The sequence below is a fragment of the Ruditapes philippinarum genome, unplaced genomic scaffold, assembly GCF_026571515.1.
Source record: "Ruditapes philippinarum isolate M1 unplaced genomic scaffold, ASM2657151v2 ctg167_1_1_1_1, whole genome shotgun sequence".
Classification (NCBI taxonomy): domain Eukaryota; kingdom Metazoa; phylum Mollusca; class Bivalvia; order Venerida; family Veneridae; genus Ruditapes; species Ruditapes philippinarum.
In genome coordinates this window covers 444,855-464,943 of record NW_026851615.1, presented here as the reverse complement: position 1 = coordinate 464,943, position 20,089 = coordinate 444,855, and the positions used below count along the sequence as shown (strand labels likewise).

At 31.8% G+C, this 20,089-nt stretch overlaps 1 protein-coding gene across 1 annotated transcript in view; it reads right to left on the bottom strand.

The window, feature by feature from the left end:
• LOC132715217 (netrin-1-like) overlaps positions 1-15,546 on the bottom strand; it is a 44,231-nt gene extending 28,685 nt beyond the window's left edge. The window contains exon 1 of the mRNA XM_060698242.1: positions 13,187-15,546. Within this exon, the coding sequence (XP_060554225.1) occupies positions 13,187-14,249 (1,063 nt within the window). The 5' untranslated portion in view covers positions 14,250-15,546. The remainder of the gene's footprint in view (positions 1-13,186) is intronic.
• Between the last annotated feature and the right edge of the window lie 4,543 nt (positions 15,547-20,089).

Sequence of the window (20,089 nt, the reverse complement as noted above, 5' to 3'; positions counted from 1 at the left end):
TATTATCTATTTTCCTATATCCATAGTCCCGAACTAATAAATTACATTGATAGTGAAATAAATCTTTTAAACACCGTAAATATCTTATTCTCTATGGTATAATCTTAAGCAGTAGAAGATAGAAATATTTTAACACATTGTCTTCATTGAACAGATACAAAATAAATTTAAAGTATTTTAACTTAGAAAAAAACAACGTTAAGATTTTTACGTAAATTAACGTATTTTTATGGCTTAATGTGAGATTTGACACATATAAGCTTTAATTGTAAAAGAAATAATACCTTTTGTTTGAAAAGGACATTATGAAGCGAGTGACTATTATTTGGTGTTCAGTGGGTACTTTGCAAAATAAACTGATTGGAAAATATGTGTTGAGACATGTTTAAAAAAAGAATTAAAAAAAGTAATTCTTAAATTTCAATCTTACATTATTTAATTTTCAGGTTCTTTACAAATATTTCTTTTTTTTAAACTTATTGTCAAAAAAGTAAGCAAATACAGATACAGTATTCATACTGTTCGTTAATGATCTTCATTAATTCTTATCTTTATTACGATCGAGCTATTAATTTAATTTAATGTTGTCCTAAACATGAAATATATTTTTTTTCGGGTTTTGTTGTTATTGTTCATCGGTTGTTGTTGTTGCTGCTGCTGCTGCTGATGGTGATGCTGGTGTTAATGCTGATGTTTCTGTTATTGTTATCCTCTGGCCTCTAGTTGCTAAGTAATTGAATAATTGTGAGATGCCTGGTAGGTCATTATAATTTGGGAGGTACTTGGTGCTTTGTACTTTTTCGTTAATAGTGTTGTTAAAACCGTACTATGTTAAAATTGCACCGAAAGATAAACTGTTGACTTTATTTATTTCTAATTTTTATTATTGTCGTTATTGTTAAAAAACATTGTAAATAAGCCGTGAATTAAATGCACGCCATTCATTAAAAAAAAAACAACATAAGTTAAAGTTAGATTTCTGTCTTACATTATTAGGTTTTCAGTCAACAAGAAATATATTTCCTCATCAACGTGAAACTTAGATTGTATGAATCAGTATATCTACATATTTTATCTGAGATTTTATACCGTACTATAAATAACTGCTTTTATTTGTACGAAAAAGTGATAAAATTCTAAATGTATTTCATTCAAATTTATATTGAAAACCATAATATCATACCGTATATGATATAAAGATTGTTTAGATTTTATTCGAAGCGCACGAGTGCACGAGTGACTTGGCTGTATTCTGACACTGGTCCTATACGACACGAATTATTGTTTAACAATGTATCATTCTTTTGACTTTGAATGTAAAATATTGCCGGCATTTATGAAATAAAAGCAGGGTCATTAAGGTTGACTTTAAAATTCAATAACATTTCAGCTAATAAGGGCACGAAACTAGATATAACGTTCCTTAAAATATTTCTTTGCATTATATGATATGTAATTAAATTGAAAAATAAACTTAATGCATCTGGATCTTTTATAACTGTTAGTGACGTCATTTTTAAATTTTTCGCCTTAATGTAATTTGCGGAGAGATCTGGTTCAAAGGTACACATTGTGAATACCTTTAAACGGTTTGAAGTATTAAATGACAAATTTAGGTCTATTTCAAAAGGTTGAGGTGTCGAAACAGTTAACAAACGTAAACGATTTAAATGATACCAATCTAAGATGTAGCGCATTGCATGCCAAACAAATATGACATTTATACACAGATTGTCTATTATTTGCTTAATTCATCGGAATGATTCGGACGTTATCGTGTATCATTGACTTCATATTAAATTAGGCATATCTCTGAGATTATTGTCAGTGATTAAGCAGGATTGACTAAAATGAGATAAATGAAACAAAAGGATTCCTGTCCAATGATTGTTAACGTGTTTATTTTTATGTATTGCTCCTGATAAAGCAATGCGTACGAAATGAAATTAAATATCTAAATTAAATGAATCAATGTTACAGTATCGAGTAATCTGGTTACTTGATTCAATTACAGATTTGGCCAAATTACGCCATTTTGAACGAAGAAGCTCTTCTATTTTGAGAACAGAAAATGAGAAAGCGACAAATTTCAAAATGGAGTCCTCCCGAAAGATTAAAACCTGTTCACTTTGACCCTTCCTGTGCTGTTAAAGGAACAATACCATGTCGATAGCAAAGGTAAACACATTTCATTCTTATAAGGTTGAAAATCAAAATTTCGTTTAAAGTATTTCTGATTATGCCTGATCATCGCGAAAACATGTTAAGAACTTGAATAAAAATTTATGAGAGAAAGATTCGAGCATGTAGTCCAATAAGACTGTCGAAGTTATACAACGTGTTTATTTTGGTGTTGTTGAGGATTATAAGATCAATGAGGTACCTAAACAGGTGTGCTTCAATCATAGCCACGTATGATTTACCACACTGTCATACTGAACATTGAAGTTAAACACAACTACTGATAAAATAAGCAATGAAATAGTCTCGTAAACTCTCGAGATAAACGTTAACACACACAATGATATGCTCAGCTACCGGAGGTTCATAAATAAATTAATAAAAACGTTTAAAGTCAGTTCGCTCTTGATATACAGCGTTTGAACATTTGTTAACACATAAGTCTTGCTCGTATTACATAAGATACTCAAATATCACAAGCTTCGGTCTATTGTGAACCATTAAAGAGAGCCATTCATGCAATGTTGTAAAATATCTTACCATTAGTTTCTTTAAATCTCTAAAGAATCAAAGGCCAAGGTTATTGAGTTTTTATTTCATCAATATAGTTATTTTTCAAAAGAAAAGTTAGTGGTATAGGTGAACTGGACTCATACATGGTTAAAGACGACTTTAATTTTCACATGCATCCGAAGGTATTTGTAACAGTCCCCGAATCAATAATGCCCATCTTGCCTGCGACCCTCGCGTCATTATGGACATCTTCGGGCCATTATCGCATAATGGCGAGCAGCAACCAAGAATTGATATATAAATAAATGCCACAGTTCCTTTAAGCCACCTTTGCATAAAGTTACACACCTTCAGATGAGCGAATAAAATTTAAAAACATGAAACTTTAGAAAAAAGATATGTATCAGGATTCTCAGATATAAATGTATGTAAATATTCAAATATTCAAAATCCATATAATGCTTTATATACAATTGCAATAACAATATTGACTCGTAATCATTTCCGTATTTCTGCCCCGTGGGCTACTTCAGCATGTTTTGTATTGTTAGTGTTTTATGCTAGCATAACTGATTATTTATTTGTTTAAACACGGAATTGGCTTTTTATTTGTCAAATATTTTTTGTATACTTTTACAGTATCTAAAAAGTTACTCATTGGTCAATTATCTTAACCATCTTTTCAACTGGCAATGTCAGTACAATTATAGTGAATTAGTATTTTGTATGGACGTCAAAATAATACTTTGTTTACATTTTCCTACTTTCGCGACAGATTTTTTTCACAGTACTGTTACTTTAGGTAACAAGCATCTAACATTCTCTAACACCATTATTTAAACAGTGGAAAATTAATGTTTTCCCTTTCTAAAGAAGTCAAAAAATATTTGTTTCTGAGGCATAATGTGCCTTTAACATGACAATATTGTTACTTTAATGTACAACTAAAACACTTTGTAAATTTTTGTAAAACCAGCATGAATCAACCGCTTTAAATTTGATTTGCAACATTGAAAAAGAGATTATCATATTGATAAAACTTTGCTAAATATGTGGAAGATGTCTAATTTATGATAAAATCTTACGGTTTGTTTTTTATTGTGCATATCGAAATCTTCACACGTCAAGACGTCAAAGAAAAGATGCGTGATAAAAAGGGGCATAAAATGGGTATTATTGTAAGGCAGTTGAGGCTTCGTAAAACATGCAACATTTGTATCAAAGACTTTACAGCTCAGTAAAGAACCCAATAAACAAATTATTATGTGTGATGCTAATTAATATCTACAAACAGGTCTTTGAAAATTTAATAAAGTGCGAGATTAAAGGTAAAAAAAACGTTGTTAAAGGCCTAGTACTCACTAATTGCATAAATATATGGAAGTACATATGGTAATCCTGCATTAATTATTAAACATTTTAACATAAATTTAACACATTTATTCCATGCATCGTTCCCTTTGTGTGTTATATATTAAAGATGGTTTTATCATAAAATTAACAGGCATTACCCTAATCTTACAAAATCTGATGGAATTTTGGGGCAATGCTATAAGCGACCATCATTAGATTTGCGAAATGTAAACATCTGCCACGGAAGTCTTTTAACTATCATTTTTTGTCAGCTTTGTAATTTAAATGATCTAGAGTCTGAGTTTCATTTTGAAATCTTGCCAAAATACATATCAGAAATTTAAACAGTGCTTCATTAGTTATTCCCCTTTTCACCAGACTGTAAATGATATAGGTAAATACATATGTAATGGTAGAACGTAATTTTCATTTCAAATGTATTAAAAATGCTTCAACGAATATTTTCACCTCCTTGCCGTAGCAACATTTTACATATGTACATATGTTGATATAAATGTATGAATCAGGTAACCTAGAATGCAACTGAAAACTTCTGAGGATTATTTCATTGTTTGAGCTTTAATTGTCTTCCAAAGGTTATTAAAACATTGTCTCTTTATAAATTTTAGACAACAGGTATTATTTATTACAGCAAAACCTGACCATACAGACCGCCATTATTGTCTAAGTATGGCTGGTTTATCGATGGAAGTGACTTTACAAGCATGAATATATACGGTTGTATTCAAGGTCGTGATTTGTATATGATTATACTGAAGAAAAAAAAAAGATAATGTTTAAACTGCAATTAAAATAACGCTTATATCTTTATTATTAAATTTACATGTGCGTAAACGTTCTGTCAGCAAAGTTGTTGTAATACATGAAAATGATAAGTGCGAGCTAACGTTCGGACATTTTACGATACAGTAATACATGTTGCAAGACAGGTTTTAATTTTAGTAAGTAAAGAATATAAGAGTCTGTCTGGTATTTGAGTGTTTTCTTGTTACGGCTAGTTGACAGCCGTATGAAATTTCTCTTCACATAACAGGTCGTTCTGGCACGAAATTCTGTCCTACTCCATCTACGTATCAATCAATATAAACTATTTAGAAGATTGGCGACTCTTTGCCAACTGTCTAATAATATCCGCATTAATCAACATATTAACACTGATTTATTACTTATTGTCGATACAGAGAGCTTCTGTCAATGTTTCAGCGATATATAAAATATATTTCGAAAGAATGGGGAGTTTGGGGGACAGGGGGGGGGGGGCAGGGCCAGTATTTAGAAAGTTTGAGTTTAGCACCAACCCGATTTCAAAAACCAAAAGAAAATCATAAGCATGGCTTTAAGAAAGCACCAAGCCAACTTAATAAGCACCACAAGAAATTTCATATTATTCTATGTTAAAATCTACGTTTAAAAGACCTGGATGAAAACATCAAAGAAATTTTTATCATAACTTATATGAAAATCAGATCTAACGATGCAGAGCTTGCCGACATCTAAAATTAATGCATCTGAATTTACAATTATAAAATGGTTAATTTTGTGTTCTTCTTTTGAAAAATTTTTCATGCAATTTCAGTGCATTGTACACCCGCTGAGATTATTATATAAACAGTTCAAGTTATTCCCAAATGAAAACTTTGGAAGAATCTAGTCTGAAATTTTGTAAACGAACTCTTTCCTCATACTAAATGATATACATCGCTAGTTGTGTGTACGTATGAAAAAATACATATTTAAAAAGTTGCAAAACGAACTCCGTAAAAAAGTGAGTTTGTTGCACTTTTCGATTTCAAACACGCTAATACGTCTACTCAATAGTGAATCATAACATATTCTGATATCATTATATTCAAAACAATGAAAGATTTTTTTTGTGAATGTATTCACGGACATGTTTATTGAACATGTTATACATAACGAAATGGGTAGAACTGTGAACTACTAAACAAAATAACGATCTAATGTAAGATATGTATAAGAAAATACTATTAAGCCGAAGACGTATAAAATAGTTTTTGCTATATCTATATATGAGCCGCGTCACGACAAAACCAACATAGTGCGTTTGCGACCAGCATGGATCCGCGCAGTCTGATCAGGATCCATGCTGTTCGCTTACCAACGTCTATTACAAGTAGAGAAACAGATAGCGAACAGCATGAATCCTGATCAGACTGTGCGGATGCGCAGGCTGGTCTGGATCCATGCTGGTCGCTAACGCACTATGTTGGTTTTGTCGTGACACGGCTCATATGTTTTAAGTTCTTTGAATACTAGCGGCAATAGTGATATGCATAATCAATAATGCCGTCTTTGAAGAGACTGGTTGGACTGCAATTCTGCATTAAAATCTAAATCTTTGAAAATTACTTGATATAAAGCAAGTTTACGTCATTTTGTCATAAGGTCGTTATCGTAGCTCGCTGCTAGGTCGGTTACTTCACGCCGCTAGGCCGTTTACTTCACACCGCTAGGCCAAAACTCTACGCCGCTAGGACGTGTGTCCGTCTACTTTACTGATCTCCATATACAAGGCATGATAAGTTTATAATACAAATTGACTGGTTAATAATTAATTAATCTAATCAGGATTCATGCTGTTCGCTTACCAACTCTATTACAAGTGGAGAAACTGATAGCGAACAGCATAAATCCTGATCAGACTGCGCGAATGTGCAGGCAGGTCTGGGTACATGCTGGTCGCAAACGCACTATGTTGGTTTTGTCGTGACGCGGCTCATATTTTCTTTTATTAGAAACCGTCACGCAATTAAAACCTTTGCCAATCAACTCAGTTATGCCATATTTATGCTCTTTTGCAGCAAACTTTTAAATTAATATTTAGAATATTGATAGACACATGTAGCTCCTTATTTTGTTTTCATATCCGTTATTATTTTCTTTTATATGCATTTTCTAACGAGGACAAAAATAGTTTCGGTTCAAGTCTCCATGCCTTCAGTCAAAACTAATCTAATCTAAACTACCAACCCTAGAATGTTTTACTTTTCCGCTTTTTCAAAACCTTTTCTTTACAAATTATTACTCAGTATAAAGGAAGTTCCTACATACCTTTTTTGAAGGAGGTGACAAGAAACAAATTTATTTCTTTTTGGCCGCAGGATGGCTTTAAGATAGGAATCTATCTAAATTCAATATACAATTGTGTGTGTTTTCTGTGGTTTTGTTATCGGAGGTGATAAATATTATTTATTAATGAACGATAGTCATTTCAGTGGTTAACACCTAGGAGTGTTAAATAAAGAAAAATTAATAAAGTAAAAATTTTGATTCTACCGACTCCATCTTTATTCTAATGATTTATAACAGAAGTACAGTGGGAAGTATACGTTGGATGTCGCTTTGATGACTGCGGTATAAAAGTTCAAAGGTTTTTGCTACGGTTTGTCAATGAATGTCTCGAATTAAACATCTACTTGGGGAGAAGTAACTGAAAAATTATGAGGGTGTTAAGATAATAAAAGCGTGTCACTAAAAAGCACTTTCGTGGTCAATATGTGTTGATCTTTTGTGGTTGTTTATATCATAAAGTATTTATTTTATACCTTATCATTGAAATGCTATAAAATATTGTTTATCTTTATGGAAGATCAGTGGCTAGCACTTAATTTTGTGTCATAAATCAACGTTGATAATGAAGAAATTTGAATATACGCTGAAAATATGAAAAGTTTATTTTCAAAAACTATTTTTCCGATGAAAACTGTCGGTTTCATATTTCTATGTTAGAAAATATTAAAAACGCACTAGAATTGTTTATTGATATTGGGAACAATTTTCGTATTATGTTACCACATATATAAAGTTTGTGAGAGAAAAAAATGTATGCACGGGAAACGAAAACATACATCAAAAACAGGTGTGCGTTTTTTGGAGTGTTTTGAATTAATTATTACACATCAATGTAGTGATTTTTTAATAGCAACGCCTTCATATTAAGCACATCAATGATTTATGCACGATTCAGGTAATATATAACCATACTCTGAAGAGAAGAGGTGAGACAAGTGGTTGACTTGTCTACTTCTCAAACAGGAATCATGGGTTAGAGTTCTAGTCAGGCCACGTACATAACCAATACCGATTAGTCCATAAATACTACTTGAAATCATTTACTAAACTTAAAAAATCATAATGTTACTTTTAAGTTACATGAGTCGAAGTATTTAGCAAGCACAGTACTTTGGGGGAAGGTCTAGAAAAAAAATTAATGAACGGAAATGCAGAAAGACAAGTACACGCACGATCGCTTTTGCAGGTGTACACACGGGTATACAGACAGACCCAAACACAGACAATGCTATTTTATAAATATTTTTAAAGAAACTAACGGGAAAAATTGAAATATTTTCAAAGGTTCTACACATCTACATTGTATATCTATAACAGTTAAATTTAATACGGATGTGATGCTATTAAGGTATACAGGCGACAAAAAGAACTGACTTAAATTTGCGACACATTTTTTTTATACGCAGTGCATCGCCCTCTTTTTTATCACAAATTGGATGTCTAACATCTTACGAATGTCTAACATCACCACTTTACCTAAAACTGAATATTCTCTCAAGTAGGTAATTAGTAAGTAAAAATAGCAAATTATGTCTAATTTCAATATATTTCCAATTCAACGTTTTTATTCCGAGTTTAAGAGCCACTTATTAGTTACTTTCGGGGATAAAGTATGTGATTTTTACTTATTCCCCGCTAAAAATGTGTACTAATTTTGTGCTGGCACAAACGAGCGTTAAAACATAAAGAAAGATAATGCAATTTATCTTTTATCTTATGAATTTCGGCAAGGCCTCAAAAACCTAACCACGCAATATGACCTTTTCTTTGAACTGTTGTTAGAAAGATATACCAATTCAAGAGTTATCAGACAAAGCTTTTGATAAGTACATCCATTATTAACCCTTAACCTGCTGAAACCGAAAGTGACTAGCCTTTGCCACTGGTATATAGCCAAGCCATTCCCAACATCAGTGCAGATTGGTCCGACTCTTTAATGTGGTTTACTCTATTTTAGTACTAGTAGTACTAGTTTGATATTGAAATCCCTTAAACTTTGAATGGACTATGCAGGGCAAATCCATTACACAAATACTGCAGGTTTAGGGTAAATAAAAAGGTTTCCAAGGAAAAATACGTTAATTCTTCACCAAAAAATCAAACTATTTTGACATAGCTTACTCATTACTTTCGGAGGCATCCGCCAAGGTGGAATTTCTTGAGCCATTCATTTTAAATACATTCATCATACCTGACAAATTACGTAATAGATTTTTCAATGGCCAAAAATGTGCTTCATTTACTTATATAGTTCATATTGCTATAGTAAATGATTCCCTTTGATAGAATATACGGGGCGGGAGTGAGGGCGGGGCAGGGCGTTGGAGGATAGAACGCAGAGACGGTCGGTGTACCCTATGACAAATCTAGCATTTAAGCTTTTCAAGTATTTATTATGGGGATTTCTAATTTTAAAAGTTTTAAAAATATAACGCTTTTTAACTATGTAACTAAAATACATGAATAGGTATTTAAATTATTTCAAAAGTATTTGACAATATATAAATAAAATGTCTAAAAAATGGAAAAAAAACTGCAAGATGACGAAATTCTATTTTCTGTGTGTAATGATGCAAGAACACTCTATTTAAATACCTCAGTAATCGATTTGATTTTAATCTAATTTAATGGGCAGATATGACACAGGGGAAACGGTTGAATTTAATTTTCCAAAATTGCACATATTTTTGAATTTCTACACCAAGACATAATTCCGTACATGAATGTCATTGCAAAGATATCATCTAGTTTATGCGACTACTTGTAAGCATCAAGCTAGTTTCTTTATAAAAGGAGAGAAAATATATACAATAAAGGCCATGATTAAAAATAATTTTTGGTTGTAGTTGCGCTATCCACTACTTTTTCGTGGGTTTGAAGGTAATTAATTTATTAATAAAGATATATATGTTTGTAGTTTTCTTCAGATGTTCAACACTGTAAGTGATACATTAGTTATTACCATCCTGATGAAGAGTTAACACATTTTCCTTCAGAGAAAGAATAAGAATTTTTTTCTAGTATATAGAGATATTCTGATTTTTGAACGTAATGTGAAACACAAGTTATTTTGACGTTACCGTATTTACCGTAACATAAGGTGTGACGTATACTCTGAATTAAACATGGTGCTCTGAATTAAAGTATGAATATATTTTTTCTAAAAAATCAGCTTCTTAAAAGGGAAAAAATAGTAGTTTTTTCAATAGTTACGTAGCCCGTCTACAAACCAATTACTTTTTAATAATGGCCTAAAATATTATAAACAACATTCATGGGCATATTTTAAGATGAAAGATAAATAATGTTATTTTTCGCCACTATTTTAATGCTGTGAAAATTCATAATGAAAAGAATTTGTTGTATACGCGATGTTGAATTTTAGGAAAATTGCAGAAAAATGTAGCTTTTTTTCTTTCATAATTTCTTTTTCAAATGAAGCCCAATTACTTTAATTAGACAAAAATTGAAGTCATTGTAAATGGCTTATTCCGCTGAATTATTATTGCTACAAGCCAGTTTCATTAGCATCGAAAATTGAGCTGAAGAGATGAAAAAATATACAATAGCTACTTTGTTGCAGAATTCCTCAATGATATAAGCATGTTGGTAGGCAAAAAGATATAATTGTAAATTACATATAAATATTTTATGCAGAATATATACGATGAAAATAAATAGGCTCTTCAAGTAATTGTATAATAATGAGAAAGAATCACTATGAATGAATAGACGGTGTCATAGCATGTTAGAGTGGAAGTTGGTTGTTACATGCTGAGAAAAGTTCAGTACTGGTATATGCGAGAGATTGGTTTAGTTTGTTTAGTTTCAAAAAATGCCTTAATCATGAAATATTTATTTACTTATTTATTTACTAATTTATTTACTTATTTATTTACTTACTTATTTACTTACTTATTTATTTATTTAATTTATGTGTCATAAACATCAATCCAGGTGTGACTCATTAATATATTGTATGTAATTGTGTTTTTATAAAAAAAGGATAAAAAATGCAAAATAAATATCCGTGTCATTTCCTTTTATGACTTTATTATTCTGTGTTTTTATAAACAACTAAAAGTTGATAGTCAAAAGTGTCTGCTAATAATGAGTTCTCAATAGTTAGTCTCGCGCATGATGCTTACTTTTTCTGACACATTTTTTAAACATTGACTTCTGCTAAATGACAGATATTAGGATTAATGAAATTATGGAGTAGAATGTGTCAGACAATTAAAAAATATATATTATTGAAAATCCTTCTCAACGGATTTTAATCCTTTTATGACATTGGCGCGATTAAAGGTGTTAATTATCTGTTTAAAGAATGCATTATAAACACGTTTTTATCTTATTATCCGTTAATATTAATTTGATTAATACTTTTTGATAAGTTCTTTTGATAACTTATCTTTAATACTTTTTTTTTATCAAACTTGGTTATTATGTTTTTAATGTTATTTTAACGTAGGCAACGTAAAACATGCTTTTGTTCATAAAGTAAGGTAGTGGCTAACAGGTGGCTCGTACCTTTTGTCTGTTTGTGCTTATATTTCGTTTATTATCATCAAGCGGTTAAGAAGACTATGCCAAGGTTTCCCACCTACAAACTATATTATCATTCTGTACTGTTTTAACATCCAGGGAATAAAGATATACTAATGTGTTATTTATTTTCAGGCACCGTTGATTAATTACGGGCCAAAAACTCGCAAGAAAGAATCTACGATTTCTGTGGGAAACTTAAATGCATCATAATTAAACAAGTGGCATGAAAAATCGTAATTTCACTGTAAAAAATATATATCAAGTGTATACACGTTGAGTCAAAGTAATGACAACCGTACATATAACACATCATGCATTTTATTTTCATTTTTTTATTTTTGGAATTTCTCCTGATTGAGTGAAAATTGCAAAAACATAAATTGCTACAAATTTCCTTGAGACTTTTTTTGTTGCCGAAAAAGATGTAGGGAAGAATTTATTGCTTAGTCTGTCGACGAAAGAATCAGTCAAATTCAATATGATCTTTTCAACACGTCTGTTCAATATTAAAGTGGGTATTGACTGTAATAGGCATCTTACTTCACGTGCATGGTGACTGGTAAATAAGTCACTGTTTTCATTATTATATAATTCATACAACCCTTAAACACCAATTGCGTTAATTTCAGTGCATTATTCCCATCAAAAAGCAGACTTATTACTTTAAAAGTCGTATTAAAGTTATTAATCCAACTATTAATACAAAAGTAATTAACACAAAGGTAACCAAAGAACGCAAAATATTCTCTTCAACATTTTATGCTGTCAAAATTAAGCTAGAAGTCATTGTTGCTAGATACTCAGAACATTCTGTGACATATTTAACCTGTACAGACGTTGAAAGATATAATCGACTTGGAAATGCATAGTCGAGTGACACCTTTCCGCCTTTCTTGCTACAAATAAATCATGAAAAATTGGCACAACCTTTTTTTTCTTACTAGCAGAACGATACTGACATTCGTATCTTTTAAACTCGCCTTTTTAAACAGGATTATCAAGCTATGGATTCATGTTTTTTGCTGCATCATATGGAAGATAACAATCGCAAATTTTATAACCTCAAGAAATACATGAGGTAATAAAGACCATAATAACAGGTACTTGGTAAGTTAAGGACGTCGTTTTTACTCAATATAACAACATATTGTTAGCTAACATATTATTGCATGAAAATGCACATAAATTTGCAATTATATCCAGGTTTTAGTAATTCGATAAAACTAGAAGATTTTAATGACAGGACAGATGGGATAGTTTTACAAGATATACTTTCTCTGTTAGTATGACACAAATGTTTTTATTGCATTTATCGGTATATTGTGTAAAGTTTCTGAAAAAAAAACCTACCGCAAAGTTATGCGAACATGCATGTTAACAGACGGTATAATAAAGCTATGACAACTACTGAAACATGTATACAATCTATATAATAACGTTTGAAATTTTAATTTGATATAAGTTATTTACTTACCAATACATTCGTTTGGTTGCCGAGCAGTTGCACGTGCCCATGGGCGGTCATAATGGAAAGGTTTGCATTTTTCACAATCCCGCCCGGCGGTGTTGTGTTTACAGTCACATACAAGGTTACCATCGCGGTCGGTAATACATTTGGATGCATGTCCATTACATTTACATCTACCGCCGACAGCAAAATCCGACAAAGCGTAATAGTAACTTTCACGTGCAATCACAGCTTGATTTCTCTCATCGCCGTACGTATTAAGCTTGTTGAAAACTATAATGATATCAGTGGCAGTTACCCAATCCTGTAACACTGGACTGTTGTCAAAGTCATAGGCAGAAGGACGACCTTCTAACGTGCTGAATGCGACCCGTGCGCCGCTCAGCGGGTCTATGCTACTGTAAGCCTCTGTGCAGAGGGCTTCTTGCTCGTTCGCTTTGGAGACCACCGCACGAGAAGATTTTTGGTACATTTTCTTACAGTCGCTGGAATAGTACTGTATTGGAATCCATGTTTTACCATAATCCATACTTTTAAAAATAGCCATGGAATCTGGTTTTGCGGAACAAAATTGTAAACTTACGTAAGTCAATTCAAATTTTTTGCCTAAAGATAATTTTAAAGTAACATTGTGCGGGAATTGCACGAACGGTTCCGACATCCAGCATGTCAAATTATTTGGATTGTTGAGGTCTGTTAGATATGATGACGGATGCTGCCTCTTGTTATGATTAGCATCGCATATATAACAACTTCTAATAATATTATCCTCTAGGTCGGAACTGGACGTACAGTATCGGCTTGGCGGGTTTCCGCACGTGCTCGAAGCCTCAACTTCTTTACCGAACGCGGCGTTAATAAAGTCAGGAATGCATCTTTTTGGTTCGTCAACCTCGTCGTAGCACGGGTCGTCGGGAATTTGGTTGTCTGTAAAAATGTCTAGAAATGACGCGTTGCACGACACAGAAACTATAAGATATAATAATCCAAGTGGAAAAAATGACTCCATCTTCATATATCTAGTCATGTCTGTCCTCTTTGATGATTTCTTATAAAAGCATGAAAACATTAACACAGAACTGACTTTATTTACAAAACTTATACCTCCATTTATTTTAATGATCCATCCGATAGATATATATTTTTTCCCAAAACACAAATAAATCCTTCAAATAATGTAATATGACGGGAATAATTGTTTTATATTCACCCTGGCCACCTCACGTGCCGCTTACAGACTTCATTATCTCAAAGAATGATGATAAAATCAGCCATCTGTTCACCGTTCTGGAATACTCAATCATATAACTGCTCCTTTCATCTTTTGCTTATATGTATTTTCCGTTCACATTTTAATTAATAAAACCCAAGTTTTTTTGTTATTTATTTTTTGCGAGCAAAAATACTCCAAAAATTCGCACTGTTACTGCAAAATTCCGAAGAATATTTACAAAGTATATTTGTTAAAAATTGTTATAAAATCCTGTTGAAATGTATATGTTGTAATTATTGTCGTATACACTTGACTCAAAGATCCAATTCCGTATGATTTAACTCCAGCTAGTACAATAGTTATCGTTGAAATTTTAAAACCTATCTAATTGACAGAGCATCTAGATAAGGACTATTTTATGTGAACTGAAGCTCAAAATGCAATAAAAGCAATGACACACGCATCTTCCGTTTCGCCTTTGGGACTTTACCCGCGTAGTAACACACTGAATCGTTAATCCGCCAATGAGAACGTCCGTGACAAAATCACTTTGAAAAATGAAAATCTACTTTCGATACGTGCCCTTTTATCCTTTTCAAATGTGAGAGAATACTTAGCAAATAAAATGTTTACAATAAATATACAAAATAAAATGTTTACTTAGAATATAAGCGCAACTTAAATAAGGTGTGAAAAGTAACAATTAAGTGAAAGCCTAGCTTAAACATTCCCAAGAGTTTGTGCAATCCGTTACATACACACCAATATAATGATATCTATCACACTACTGATACATATGCGTTTAGCGTTTATTTGATTGGCAACCAATTGTTTTGTCAAAGGATAGAACGGCTCTTGAATATCCATCAAAACTGAGTCTCAATTACTGAAGGAATTATCCACTCGAACTAATTCCGTGCCCCGCCTACCCATATGTCAATCATAATCTCAAATGTGTTTAGCAAACTGCCAAAAATTGTTTACATTTTCATATTTTCCAAAATTAAATTAATGCAAAAAATACGGTATGCACTATTCAATTACCGAAATGTGGATAAAGTTTACATTACGCTCGCACCGTTTTAAAGAAATACCTTCACAAAAGGATTCATCTGTTCTCAACCTATCCGTGTGTCGATCTAAGATTGCTTTGTAAGATCCGCCGAATTGTGACACTGCAAATTTAAATCATGAACCACCTAGCCTGGCTTTTGAATTAAGAATCATTAAACATGACTAAACGGTAGCATTTCTGATACATTAAGAGGTCTTCTTTTTTCCCCCAGTCGGTACAACTTTAATGTGTTGAATTCTATTGAGTGACTCTTAATTTGCATAACGTATATAGATTGAACTAGTAAAACGTGCTGTTGACTTGGTTATTCAAAATTTCGCACATACTTGATATTATTCATCGAGCGGTGAATATCTTTCTTTTACTGTACAACAATTTGACACCTGTCTTCTGTTTAATATTGACCAAGGAAATTCATATTATATGTTCTTGTTTCTCAGATTTCTTCTTCAACGTGTCGTAAGGGGCTGTCAAAGTTTTTTTGAAGATAATCTGATTTGAAAAGGTAAAAAAGTTACTTAAATGTCAGCCGTGAATTAAAAACATATCATGAAAACATTATGTGAGGTATATAATTGATATTACCACAACGAAATGTTTAGAAAAATGTTAGCGATTTATTTGAAGCAAACTTTAACTTTACAAAGTAAAAAATAACTTTTGTAAGGTTTTCATGTTATACGTTTTCTGACCTAAAATGTAATTGTCCAGTCTTTAAGACCGTCATTCTTATTTGATAAAAACACGGTTATACAGTGTTTAAACTTCACCACGCTGAAAATCTTAAATATGAACGTGTTCCTCTATAAACCTGGTAAAAAGTCTTTCATTTTTAGGGGAAATGTCAAGATATATATGGACTGAACAAGAAAACAGTGCAGACCATGATCAGATGTCACGGATATGCAGGCTGATAATGGTCCGCACTTGTCGCATTGGAAGAATCAGTTTCCGAGTTAAATGTAATGGTATTGTAATAATAACTTTGGATAGCGGCCGGCGACGGAAATTTGGACTGATTCGGGTGGTCGAAATAATGATGATGTTTAACAAAATCATACCAGTACAGTTGTGAAGTTAGTTCTAATAACCATAACTGACCAAAATATCTTTGAAATAAAGAATAGTCAGTTATGAATAGTTAGACAAAGAAGATTAGAGTCTTTGAATCTTCAGCGTCAGTTTTTAGTCATTTGTTTTCGGGTACAAATATTTTGGATACAGTGCGGTGCTCGGTGACTATCACATTTTGTATGGTCAACATAGCTTACATATAAATACAAGTCTAGACGTACTTGTTTGCTGTTCAACTTTGTTTTACTTCTTTCACTCTTTGATGCACAATGATTACATATAGCTAACTCAAATACCTTCTACAAACAAAATTATTTGCAGTGAAACTTTTCACAAGCAGGTGTGAAGTTTGTTTTAAATATTGCACCGTGTTCACTGCAAAGGCTACATGAACGTGTTATATGCAAATATTCAATTCTCACCCAGGTTTAAGAGAAACAAAAAAAGTATTTCTTTCATCACAGATTATTGTTATTTCGGTTTTATTGCCTTTCCGTTCTACAGTGAAAGTTTAGTCTGTAAGAAAAGATACTTTAAATTGAAATTAAATTAAAGAAATGACATTCTTTCATACAATAAAGATGTGTCTATATCTCAAGCTGTTAAGTATTTTATGTCACGTGCATGATGAATCCCGTGCTTGATGACAACTCTTGTAAACTCAGGGGAAATAAGAATTCAGTATTTCGACCAAATTAATTGCTCATAAGGAAAAGATCATATAATTTTAGAGGAATTTGATAATAAATATCTATGTTTATGTAAAACCGTGTGTTTTTCAAAAAAAAAAAAAAAAAAAAAAAAAAAAGAAAAAAAAGTAAAAAGGGCAATTACACTTTCAGTAAAAATAAGAGTTAAAAAGTATTTAAGATAGTCTTACAGCGTGCGTTAAAGGCTTTTCCGTGATTAAAACAAAATCTGTCAAATGTAAAGTTTAGCACGCACAAATCTGTGAAAATAAGGCTACCCACAATACCTTGTCATGTGCGGTCAGTTAAAATCGTTTGGCGTTTTTATTGTTAAATACAGTGGTATTACCCGCTACTTATCCTGCTTGTGACATTTTCAAGTGACTTGAAGGACCCTTAAAAACGTGTTGTACTGTGAAATGAGAAATATCTCTTTTCATTTTAAACTCGCATATTTAAGGTCTATTCGTTATTACACAGTCTTTAGTCTGTTTATGACTAACGCTACTTGTAAAAACCAAAATCCCTCGCAATAGATTTAAGGAATTTCATTTAAATAACATTTAAAATTTGGTCATTAATTTATTCTTATAACCGCTTTAAATACCTTCAAAACCAAAGACATCCATTCCTATGACGACACATACATAAGATACCATTTGAAAATCAGTATACTACGAATTTTTATATGTCAAACATGTTTACTGCCATTCGTTTGCTACTTCAGTATATATAAATAAATGAAATACAAAAAAAAAGAAAGAAAGAAAATAATAATAAAAGAAAATAAAAAAATCTAAAAAAAATCAAACTTTTCTTTTTATTTTAGCCAATAATTCAAGTCAAGTCAAGTTAAACTAAAATAGATAATTTTCAAATAATTAAGAATCATACATAAAAACCTGAGGTCCTGTTAAACATGAACCCGATGATAAAGAATCAGTCAAGACGACAATGAAGGAATGCTTATGGAGGATGGCAGCATTGCATACACTGTTTGGACTCCATGGCAACTTAAATCAGGTATATAGTGTGTATGTATAGTCTCATCAAAATGAATATAGCATATTTTACCTTATAGTGATGATGCCAAAGGTACGAGTAACTGCGCTATTTCTCACAGATTAAGGACATGTACTTATAAGTTATAACAAACAGAAGCGACATTCATGTTGACTGGACTGATACTTGTGTGCTACACGGACTTTAAGGTTCTAGTGTAGCAAATTAGTATACATTGTATATGCTAAAAAGGAATGAAACAATAAATGACAAAGTTCATATAATTCCTCAAACATACTTGTTACTATAAAGCTGTAATGCTATTTTCCAGTTTGAACACCAAGTATGCTAATGTTTGTGTCGAGAAACCACCTTTCAACAAGGACTGTTTTTGAATGTTTCAAGAGTCGCCACTGGATTTCGTGATGGTACTGCTTCTTAAGGACTTTGTTTTCTTGAAAATAAAATTGATATCATTTAATCAAACCTTAAAGTGTTTCTTTTCAGATCGCATAAAACCCGAATGTAAAATATTCTTTCATATGCGTATATTTCATGTTGATGTTAACTGCATTCCATGTACAATTTTTGTCTGTGAAAGCAAGTACGGGTTCTGTTTGGCCACGTGCGTGATTTTTGCAACATTTTGAATATTGTGCCAAGCACATGTTTTTTCTTTCAAGTCACAACAGAAGATAAACTATGAAGGTAAAATCACATATTTGCACGTGTGTTTATACCATCTTTCTCTTTCTTTGAAAACAGCCCGTTTGAGCCCGTCATTATACTGTACAAATTAGATGTTAACTGAAATATACGGTGTTCCGAGCAGGGATAAAAGCCATCACCCTAATAGGTGTTTACGGATTGTAAAAGCCTCCGCAGGTATTTGAAAACGTGTTTGAAGTTATTCGCCGTAACCTTATTAGATTTATTCGCTTTATTTGTCACTAATTTAATTTTCCTTACTTTCACTTCTTAATCCGTCAGTTTATCTATAGACCACAGGTGTGTGTACCACCATTTCCGATTATTCAATTTTGAAAATATTATTGCAAAATATGATTGCAACACTTTAATCCTCTTAAATGTGAAGTACCGGATATATTTGGATTTTTGGTAAGTGGTGATATAAAAGAAAAAGTCATATTATTATTAAATAATCATAACTTGTGAAATACAAATTTAAATACTGCTCTAGCTTTATAAACCCTAACCTACTTTGCCGCTATTTCCCGAGTTTCGACATATTTATTGAGAGAAATTAGCATAAATTTTCCTTTTTTGATCAATCTCAAAAATGATATTTTTACAAACATGACAAATGTATTACTTAAAATTTTAGAGTATATGTTCGAAATAATTTTTTTTATTGTATTTTAATGCTTTCTCTTTACTTTTATGAAACGCATCTAATTACAATTAATCTCAAAAATAAGACTCGACCCTTAAGTCTAGCTGAATTCAAATATTCATCCTTCACCATAAAAAAAAAATAGAAAAAAATAGTAACCTGATAACAAAGCATTAATCAATATGTTAATATTATATGCCTACTATTGATACAAACAACAACAAAATAGCAAGAAAAATAAGAGGAATTGTTGCTGTTTTTAGGCGGCAATGTATAAAAGTAATCCGATTTGGCCACACCCGTACCCCGCATGTCCTTAGCTAATCAGATTGGACAATTTAATACCACATGCTTACAAAATGGACGACATGAAGTATCTTTAAAAAAGATACTAGACTGAAGTAAAACTGGTAAACATCCAAAATCATGTTATTTCTAAGTTTTCAATACAAAAAGAAATCTTAGCAATGCTTGCATAATAATGACATAATAATCATATCTT